Source organism: Antennarius striatus, chromosome 17, assembly GCF_040054535.1.
Source record: "Antennarius striatus isolate MH-2024 chromosome 17, ASM4005453v1, whole genome shotgun sequence".
NCBI classification, from domain to species: Eukaryota; Metazoa; Chordata; class Actinopteri; order Lophiiformes; family Antennariidae; genus Antennarius; species Antennarius striatus.
The window spans coordinates 9,842,632-9,854,209 of record NC_090792.1 but is presented as its reverse complement, the minus strand read 5'-3'; the positions used below and the strand labels follow the sequence as shown (position 1 = coordinate 9,854,209).

At 38.1% G+C, this 11,578-nt stretch overlaps 1 protein-coding gene across 1 annotated transcript; it reads left to right on the top strand.

Annotated features, from left to right (window-relative positions):
* Nucleotides 1-8,902: 8,902 nt before the first annotated feature.
* Nucleotides 8,903-9,721, top strand: LOC137611240 (rho-related GTP-binding protein RhoU-like). Its single transcript, XM_068339331.1, has 3 exons — nt 8,903-9,053; nt 9,131-9,189; nt 9,272-9,721. Exons 1-3 carry the CDS (start codon nt 8,903-8,905, stop codon nt 9,719-9,721), a joined length of 660 nt encoding a protein of 219 aa, XP_068195432.1.
* The last annotated feature ends 1,857 nt before the right edge of the window (nt 9,722-11,578 follow it).

Here is an 11,578-nt window from a genome sequence, read left to right as displayed (position 1 = left end):
TTATCCTCTAATAGAGCACATGCTGATTATGAAAACATGTACAGATAAAGGCTGAGGTCGTGTCCTCAAAATGTGGACCCACAAGCTTAAAAATCAGCAAATTTTGGGGTCTCCACCTGTATGCTGATGTGCACCTAGATTGAACCCAAACCCTCGACCTTTGTTGGGTCAGTGCAAGACTGAAGGTCATCCTGAACATGTGGTGAAGAGAAAGTGATTGGGGCATTAATGATGTCAATGGGCTCTAGAGCCCTAACCCTCTCATATAAAAAGGTCAGGTCTGACCAGTGAGGGCCACCTCATCCCTCACTAAGCTCCTTCCAGAGTGCTGTACGGTCAAGAAGGCCACTTCACCACAAGAGGAGGACCATCCATTAAACAGGCTCAAACAATGGCTAATGATTTGGCAGTAAACCACATGCCCAGCTTTTCCAAACTCTTAGATCAAAAGACTGAATCTGTTTTTCTGCTGAGGTGTGTTTCATCACTTAGGAGAGGCAAAACACAGTTCCAGCTCATCCATCACTGTCCCACGATACACATTATGTTCTTTTCCATTCATCATCAGCAGTAGCTGGTGGTAAATTGTTTCTTCTCCTCCAAACAGGACACCCACATGGTCTTTTAATCCAATATGTTTGAGGCTGTACTGTGGACTGAACCAGACATGACAAAATTAAAGGTCCAGTTGGAGTTCTGCCGTCTGGTTCATTAGTCTGCTCCATCCCCCAGGAATGGCATTCATGTTCTCTATTAAACCAAAACTCAAATACATTCCAGCTGTTGGCTCCTGGCTGAGGGGCGTATGTCAAGGAGGAGACACCGTACTTTGTGATCTTTTAATGTTTTGTCAGACTTTTTGACTCTTCAGCTATTTTCAAATTGTATATTTTGTATGCTGTAATGCAAAATTGTCACGATTCCTTGTCATGATAAAAAAAAACATTAATATCAAAGCAAAGAGCACTAATAGAAGGATTTCAGTTACTTGTATTTTGTATGCTGTTTTTGTTTGTGTATTGGACAGTGTAAGTATCTCCCTGATCTTCTTCAGTTCCGTTACGGCAGCATATCGCTGCATGTATAGTGTTCCTACAAACCTGTACAGGAAATAGTCACGGAAATCATGTCGTTTTGGTGTGTGTTTTTTTTTTCCTCAGATGCTGCTGAGTCTATCAATATCTCCAATACTCGTATCTATAAAAGCCAATAAATTATGACGCACTGTGAAAAGCTACAACTCTGGTAAAGTAGTACGTCAGTGTGGATTTTAGAGTTTGCTTTGTGTTACGTAGCTGCATTCAACAAAAAACAAGTTGTCACACAACTTGACAGCATTACCTTCCTGCTGGGATGGCTCCAGGAATTACTGACTACATACCTAAACGTCACACGAAAGATTGCGGTGTGTCTCTGTTGATGAGTCACTCTGGTAAAAGTTGTTCTTTGTTGGGGCTAAAAGTACCTAACTATCTGAACTTTTTTTTTAAATTGTTGTATCTTTTTGGGTTTAACTATTGGTTGGTAAAATGAGAGAGCCACATGGTCTCCTTGTCAGCAGATTTTGGCATTGTAAATCCCTTGCTGGGTTTCTGCATTGGAACTTGTTGCATACAGCCACTTTAAAACTTTGTGAGGCATTTGACACTTTGACCTCAGTTGCATCATAGTGTAGCATTTGAAAATGTGATGGTTAAAGTTCACGACTGAAACTCGTGAAGCTAACACATGAAGGTGCCTCATCTTAACATGTAATACAAAAAAGTGACAAATCTTCATGTTCTCTATTAAACCAAAACTGAAAGACTATGTGACTGCTAATAGCTGATGTTGGTGTTGGCACTTGAACAATAACTGGATCGTGGTGACGATCACACTTGCCGGTGACTGACATGTGAAATGGAAAGACTCACATCTTGGTTTTCAGAGCTGGCTATTTTCCACTAAATAAACCAACCCATGAAGATGAATGAAAGAATGAATAGACCATCCCATATGTACATTTTAATCTAAAGCCAAAATGTCTACCTGCTAGTGATGATAGAAGCAATGTTGTCAGGATAAATCATCTGCAAAACACTGCATTCGATTTTTGTGGACCAATGACCACACGATAATTCATGTTTTTGGTGAGCTCTGACGATAGTAACACTAGTGGTCACCTTTGTCAGGAGCCAGGCTAGCTATATTTCATTCCCAGTATATGATTTGATAACCAGTTAGCTGTCATTTCATATCATATAGACATAAATTGTGTTGTCCAATTTGACTCTTTGTATCTAAATATATAAATACTTTTTGGAAATATTTAACAGTTTTTTTAACTGGAGATTATGCTGTGGAATTACTTGGGGCAGTCAATTTATTAAACCCCTGCTTCTGTTGAAGTCGTTGTGATGATACTTCCATGGAGCTGAGCATCTTCACAGGTTTATTATTATTTTTGTCAGATTTACTGTATTTAAAGGACGAGCCCCAGCTAAATGTTAGAGTAAATGCACAGATGAGCAAACAATGTCTTGTATGTTATGAGTAAGGATGAGCAAATATTTCGTCAGCTTCTTTCTTGGAATGCCAGGAACGTCAAATGACTGTTGTCTCCTGAACAAGTGCATTTGACAATGTCAAAACACTATGGTAAGAAACACAGTATGTGTAATAACGTAATGTTCAGACATGTTCATCCCGTCTCGTTTACAACTTGCTCATCGGGAGCAACACAAATTAGTTGCCTGCACCTCTTACTATCTGACATGCTGACAGGCCCCTTGTGTGTGCATGTTCTAGGGCCTATACACACATACTGTACATTTATGAAAATAGGCTGTGCGTGGGAAAAAATTTCCCAAGGTGATAAATGAAGTATATTTCTCCTTAAATGCCTTGTTATGCAACAGGTTTACATAACATAGTTGTGAAAATACGTTTACACCAGAACATTCTATTTACATATCATATATATATACTGTATATATACACAGTACGTAGATATAGATACATATACATATATATACATGCACACACACACAAAACACACACACACACACACACACACACACACACACACACACACACACACGTGTGTGTGTGTATATATATATACAGTATATATATATAATGATATGTATACACACGCACTCAGGAAGTGGCTGATATCAAGAAGACCTACCAATGGCTGAATAAAGCTGGACTGACAGACAGCACAGAGGCACTGATCATGGCAGCACAAGAACAGGCCCTAAGTACAAGAGCAATAGAGGCCAATATCTACCACAGTAGATCTGACCCAAGGTGCAGGCTATGTAAAGAAGCCCCAGAGACAGTCCAGCATGTGGTAGCAGGGTGTAAGATGCTCGCCAGCTCAGCATACATGGAAAGGCACAACCAAGTAGCTGTGATAGTGTACAGGAACATACAGTATGTACCCAGTATGGACTAGAAGTACCCAAATCCAAATGGGACATACCACTAAAGTTGTTGAGAATGACATGGCTAAATCCTGAGGGACTTCAGCTTCCAGACTGACAAACAGCTGCTGGCTAACCAACTGGACATAGTGGTGATGGTGGTGAACAACGACCAGAAGAAAGCAGTGGTGAAGTATGTATATACTGTATATATCACTGACATCTTTTGTAATAATGATAACCTGCTACATTATTTTCACTACTCACAATATCCAAAACAATTTAATCTTTCAATCAGCAAAGTTTTTGGAATTAGGCCTCATTACTGGGTTTCCGTAGCTACTGCTTGTCATTAATATTTGTCCTGAGGACTCTCAGAAATCCAAACCCATGTTCTTAGCCTTTATTATAGAACCCTGTAATTTGTCTCTGGAGCATTGTCACCGAAAGAACATGAAAGGCACCTTTGTTTCCCCACACACGCACACATTTGTTATCAATGGTGTTTTAAAGGTTGAAAATTACAGCACACAATCAAGTATCTGCAAGATTATTATGAGCACTCTGAGGCATTGTATCTTCTTTAGATAATATTATGATTATAGCTACTATCAGATAAATATCTGCTTTCTACTCCTTCACTAGACTAATATCTTAAGCTAAAAGCTTTTTATAACCTATTCAGTAACACATTTCATGAACATCACCACAAAATGTTCGTTCTTAAAACTGCTGATCAGCACAACAACATCCTCAGTCTTAGTCATGTGTTTCATGTTTTGTGTTTGTTTGGTAGGTTTCTATGCCTTTGAAAAAATTGAGTGCCCATGATAATCAGCCAACTTCTATGCTGCTGCATGGATTGATCTGGAGCCAGTTGAAACTAGAACAAAAACTAAAATACTTCAAAGGCAAAAGGAGAAACCGTTGATGAAATAGTTATCAGTTCCTATAATTCACTTAAACACTGAGCAACCAATGCTGATGATGATGACGGTTTTTTATTGTTCTTCCTTATTTAAATTGGTGAAACATTTAGATATGTTTTGCCTTTCAGAGAGCTCCATAGACATCCACACTCACAAAGACACTGTACTGTATATTATATGGACAACACACCTTTCAGGTGCAGTTAATATCCCGTTTCATTCTATAATTTTTATTTAATTCTGTTTTTTTAATTATGCTTATTTTATTTTATTTTAGTGTGCATTTCTACTTCTGCAGCTCGTCTCCTCATGAAAGGCTGTTAACATGAAGCGTAACTATATCGATGCCGGTCTCACAGCTGTATGTCGAAAATGAAGTTACCACAAGTACGCTATTAGTCAATCATTTCATTTGTAGTCCTATTTGAATATACTGTATGAACAACCTGTTAATGTGTCTAACGAAAGGAGAACTGTGAGACTGTTAATCCAGTGGATTAACAGCACTATTAATCTAGTTCATCAATGTTGTTTTTTCATGAATTGATCAGATTTGATTGTAAACAAATCCAGAATTCCTTCTGTCACAGTTCACCATCGTGCTTCATGTTGGTTTGTTGTATGTTTGCTGTACAGAAAAATGTGGCATTTTCTTCTTTCAAAAAAGGTATACTGTCTTCGAACCAGCAAGAAGAGCGCAAAGTGTGGAGGACTTACTTTTTAAAAAAAAAGTGACATAAAAAAAACAGGTAAAATTAAGTACTATGTGTAATTATTCAATTCATTTTTTAAAAACACAATCCCGTGATCACTGCTTTAAAGCAGATTTGCTGAAGTCCACTTGTCTGACTGGTCTCCTGTCTATCCCACAAGGCACAGAGGATGGACACCCTGCGAGGGTAAAGTGGGATTAGTGCACTGTTCCTGGACCCCTGCCAGGGTTTAATGGAGCAGGAGTAACTAAACTGACAGGGATGCTTGCTGGCCAACAAAAGCCCCAAAACACTAGGCTTTACTTAAAAATTGGGACATTCTGACTTAACCTAAGCTGGTTGAGATGAAGATGATTCTATGATGGTTATTGTATTAATTCAGATTAACTGCAAATTCTCTGATTTATTCTTTTGCACTGTCTCCTCTTGATCGATAGAGAAATTCATTTGATTTGATGTCCCGTCTTCAGCTGTTAGTGCTGTTTAGCTAGTCTTATGCTATGAACAGTGAGCGTGTCAAATGTTATACCTACTAAACGTTAGAATATTAGTTTTGTCACCATGACCATTTTAGAATTTTGATGTTAACATAGTGCTTAGCGTGTTTTTGCTCCTAAAGCATGTTGTCCTGGTTTTTATGCCCAATCAATGCGGAATAACATTTGTTGTATTACAAAACGTGGTGTGTCAGTAAAACGCTTAACACTATGCCTGAAAAGCGATAACTGCAAGTCATCAATCAGCACAAAACAACTTAATCCTTGTATGGTGTCAAATTCAGGCAAGCAGGTCATGACCTTCAACACCAAGCTGCAAGCACTACCACAGTGATTATGGAGGGTACATGAACTGCAAGTGTCAGAGTGTCCCTGTTGTGACCCTAAATTCACACCTAGGAGCAAAAGGAAGAGAATGATGGGGTATCTATTATCTAAGGTCTCAGGGTGATGGAACCACCCATCCTGTACTAATCCACACCATTAAAGAGCCATGGCTATATCTACTTAAAGACACATTATGCAGGAAATGTTATGCAAATGATTGTTTATCACTTCATCTCCTGTCAGCCACTTGTTTTGAGGCCTGGCTGTAGCGTGCCATGCTTAACTCTGGCTTAGGGTGGAGCATAATCTTTTAACACCTATCTGGTAGATATCGCTTTAACATTAAGAGTGACGTTTCTGGGAGAAACAAATGCTATTTGTTTTCATGTGGTATTCCTTTGCATGACATTGCAGAGGACAACGAGAAGGAGCAGTAATTATTTTGAAGCGTTTTATGTTCATGTAGGGAGATTGTTCTTAATCTGTACATATTGAGACCCTTTCTAAGAAGATTACTGTAAATCTATGTCAGGATACATTTCAGCATGTCTAGTCATGCAAAAGGAGAGAGCATGAGAATGCAGACACAAAGCATGCTTATAGTATCAGATACATATCCCATTTGATCTCCAGATATTCGAAGGCTGCTCAAATTGTCAGTGTGCTGCTTACATCTGCTGCACAGGTTCAACTTCATGCAAACTTTGCAGAAACATGCTTATGCTGTTACATATTGATTGCATTTCTTTGCATTTGGTGCATTATCAGACAGCTTAGTTGTTGATCTGTGATTATTAAAATGGCTGCAACAGGAAAAAGAATGTTTGGAAGTTGAGATATTTAAAGAAGATTTCCTGTGTTTGACGTTTACCTTGGATTAAGGAACAGCATTGTGCCTCACAGCTGCAGAGGTATAACATGTGAGTGGAGCTGGCAACATGATGAGTGTCTGGGGGGTAACAGATGTTGTCACCCGACCACTGGGAATAAACTGTATGTCAGTCACACTGCAGGTGGTGGGAAAAAGGGGGGAGAGAAAGAGGGAATGAGAAACAACGGCAAACAGGAAGCAGGTACCGCAATACACAATGCTCGCAGAGTTTCCTGCAGGCTGGACAGATAAGGAACAACACTTTGTTTAAAGTTGTATTTTCACCCTCACCCCCCAACATTTCCGAATCTCTAAAACCATATCTAATACTGCTGCAGCTCATTTGACCCACCACTTTGATAATGAAGGACAGAAAATACACGTTTTCAGTTCTTGAACCTGAAAGAAAGCAAAACTTTTTAACATTTCAAAACAAAATTACCGCAATAGTAAGCCAACGTTTATTTTTATGAAAGCTATTTTTAACATTGCATTGTTGTTCTACTCCATGGGGTCAAGGACCCAACATAAGAACAGCTGTGAGATGATGGTCTGAAGGCTTGATCACATAAGCATTGTCACTTACACATTTCCTATTTTCTTATGATCACAAAAGTCAGTTATGCGTTCTTGAAAAAAAGAGGCGGCACAAGGTTGGCTCGATGGCATTTTGTTTGTTTGTTCTTGTTGATTTTTTGGAGGTATCCTTTGATGTTAATCTTTTACATGTGATTTCATCCACAAACACAAATCAGACTCAGAGTGGAATGTGAAAAAGTTACATAATATAATGCTCCAGAAATGCAAAAAACCTCACTTCATTGTAATTTTAACTGACAGTCTTGAACAAGTGGAGGAGAAACAGCAGAAATACAAGTTCAGCAAGTTAGCGAGACTACAATTAAAGCAATAAGTTGCAGTCTGAAAGATTGTTGCATCATATGCAACAGGGAAAGAACAACTGCAGTATGCTGTGTCCTTCTGTGTAAAGTGTAGTTCAGTAAACAGATCACATTTAATCCACTCCTATCTTTATTAATGCAGATCATTAATGACTGTAAAGTTTTCTCGATGTGATCTGCAATAGAGTTTTTATACAGTGACATATTTTTCAGTATAAAAGCATATATTTTATTTATTTTTGTTTTCTTGTAGGCCCATAAATGAACCCAAACACCCTGAAAGCGACAGGATGAAACATGGAAGATGACGTTTCTGCTATAAACTGCAGCTGGTGATAGTCTAACAATGCTCCACTCAGCTGTGCCTTGTCATTTACATGGGAGACTCAAGTTGCTTTTGGACATTTTCAGAAAAAATAATGGATAGAAAGTAATACTTCATGATTTCAACGATACCAATCACAACGTGATGTTAAGAGAGATATTAAAGCGAATCCCTACCTCTACTTGGGAACACAAATAAATAGGCAACTATATATTGCAGAGTATTAGCTGTCTGTCTGATAAATGTCAATACTTGACATGTTGCACATGGTTTAACAACGGAAAAAGAACGAGAAATAATAAAGCAACATCTGGATGGTGCGCGAAGGTGGACGTCAGCCTTTAAAGGACGATTCTGGGGCAACATCTCCCCCTACAGACGGATCGTGGTATTACACCCAATGCTGAGCGCATTTATTTATCAAGGATAAATAAGGCTGTACGGCACAATAGACTGTTACAATATATTTTCAACCTGACACACTAGCTCCTAAAATATATTTAGTAAAAGCCTATAATGGCAAAATCATTATAAAAACGTTATATAATGCTTTTACATTTTTGATTACACTATTTGTGGTGTTGGTGTTGGCATCTATGTATATGTACGGTATGTGATTTATAGCGCCTTGACGCCAACCTCGGAATTTAACAACTGAAAATAGGAAAATATTTGTGCGTTTCTCATCGTCTTAATCGATAAATGAGGACAGGCTTCGGTGGGAGTGGCCCTGTTGATCTGCTTCAAACGGAAATAGACAAAGTGTTGGAGCGTCCCTCTGATTGGGCGCCTTTGTTTATTCAAATCGAGGTGTCCACTCGACTTTATTGGAACCAACCGGCCCCTTAAGGGAGCAGACGTCTTCTACAGTCATGCTGCACACTTATGTGATCCTCCAGGTTGCTGAAATGGAGAAATAACCAAAGGAAAGATGGAACAAGTTTCCCAAGGGAGGAGGAAGGAAGAGCTGAGCTGCATGCTGGTAGGTGATGGAGCTGTAGGAAAGACAAGCATGATCATCAGCTACATCTTCAATGGATACAACAGGGAGTACAAACAGACTGCGTTTGATGTCTTCACTGGTGAGTGATAGCTCTGCTTTAAAGACTTATTGCTGAATGACTCAGAAATGATTTTTTTGTTTTCACTTTTTGTCAAGGTTTTGTTCATGTGAATGGAATTCCAACTCGTATCAAACTGATAGACACTGCAGGACAGGTAAATGTTCCCCACTATACTGTAATATATACGTAATCAATACTTTCCCCACTCATTTCATATAATTTTTTTCCACTGACAGCAGGTGTTTGGCCATCTCCGATCTCTCTGCTATGCCCATGTGGACGTCTTCATCCTCTGCTTCAGTCTGGTCAACCCTGTCTCCTTTGACAGCATCACCACCAAATGGATCCCACAGATGCGTGCTGGTAACCCCAACTCTCCCATCATTCTGGTTGGTACTCAGTCAGATCTTCGCCACAGTATGGACATACTCATTCACCTGAACCAGAGGTGCACCAAACCAGTGGCCTTCAGCCAGGCCAAAATGCTGGCACGCAGGATCAGCGCCCATGATTATGTGGAGTGTTCAGCTCTCACACAACACAACCTCAAAGATGTGTTTGACCAAGCTATATTTGCTGCCATCAAGCATAAAAACACTGGCCCAACCCCCAAAAAACTTGGCCTTGCTAAACGCATGAAGATTTTTTTTAACTTTGGATGGCGGAAAATTTTCAGGATGATCTGATACGGATTTAATGAATGGATTGGAAGTACTCAAATTGCAGTTTGTTTGTTTTGTGGACTGCCAATTTCACTTTTGAAACATTTTAAATTATTAAAAAGTTGCATTAACTTCTGTGTTATAAGAATGTGAATCTAAAACCAAAAATGTGCTGCTTTTTGAACACTACATTCTGATATTTTTATCTTCACCTTCTTTTCTTCTTCTAATTTGTTGTTCGTGATTTCATGTGTCTCTATGAACTGCCTTCAATATAAGATGTATTTCATTATTCGATGTTGTATTTTCTCTGAGTCAGAACTTTAATTTATAAATGTAAAAAAAAAGAGAGAAACATACAGTCTCTTTACAGTGAAGCATATTGTCAGTGAAGAAATGGAGGGAAAACACAAAGTGTCATTTGAAACAAATGGTCCCCCCACTGACTCCTTGAAGTTTTACTAGTTTACAAGACAAAAGCTGTTTAAATCCACATTCTCTCTGAAAGCTGATTGGATGGCAGAGTAAGGTTCCAACAATTGCTTTTAAAAACACAAATCCTCTTAAACTAATGAACAGAGGTGTGTTTTTATTTACGAAACAAGTTACCAAGGTTTAACCAAAAGTTTGACCAAGGTTTGACTCTAAAGGTAGATAATAACACTAAAATAAATTTGCTAAGAAGCTCTATTACAATTTTGTACCTTCCTTATCTTTTATTTTATGATTTTATATATTAGAGGTGTATTTAAACATAAAAGAAAAATCCATTATCTGCAAAGTATCCTTGAACAGGTCTGCATGGTTATGATCCTCATGTAATCTGTAAATTTGTGGTATCGTACGTAACTATATGCAAATGTTAAAGAGAATAACTTAATCTGCTAAATGTGGTGTGACATCAACAACTAGTTTGATTTTGAAAAAACAAAAACAAATATTGCTGCATAGATAGATAGATAGATAGATAGATAGATAGATAGATAGATAGATAGATAGATAGATAGATAGATAGATAGATAGATAGATAGATAGATAGATAGATAGATAAAGAAGACTAATAAAGCTAAAAAGAATAACATTTGGAAGATGAATAAAATTAAGAAGAAATTTGCATAGAGGAAGATATACATTAAAAATGTACAATCTTCTTCTTTTCCTTTCAGCTTTTCCCTTCAGGGGTCGCCACAGCTAATCAATTGCCTCCAACTAACCCTGTCCTTTGAATCCTCTTCTCTCACACCTTCATGTCCTCCTTAATTACATCCATAAACCTCCTCTTTGGTCTTCCTCTAAGGCCTCCTGCCTGGCAATTCAAAACTCAGAATCCTTCTACCAATATATTCACTATCTCTCCTCTGGACATGTCCAAACCATCTCAGTCTGGCCTCTCTGACTTTATCTCCAAAACCTCTAAAAACCTCCAAAACCTTCAAAAAAATTAATTTGTTTCAGTAATCAAATTTAAAGTATAGTTACACAAGTAGTATATTTCAGTTAGATAATATAATTATTATAATAAGTAATAACGCTAAAGTTAAATTTATTCCCTTTGACTCAATATAGTAGAAACCATTATTCAAATTGCATTAAATATAACTTTTTCTTTATCTTGTGTGGTGAAATAGGTGGAATATTAGCAAATAAAATACAGTAAATGTTGCCATATTTTTCCAATAATTGTGTTAACATTAAAATACTTTGAAGTGGTCGCAAAAGAACAGAAGATTTTGCGAACGCAGCAGAAAATCAAGAAAAGACGGTTCTGATGACTCGCGCGACCGTCTTGTCGAACTACATTTCCCATCATGCAGTGCCATACCCTCCTCTGACCCTGTGACTGAAAATAATCAGATCAGCTGATCTGATCTGGCAACAAAA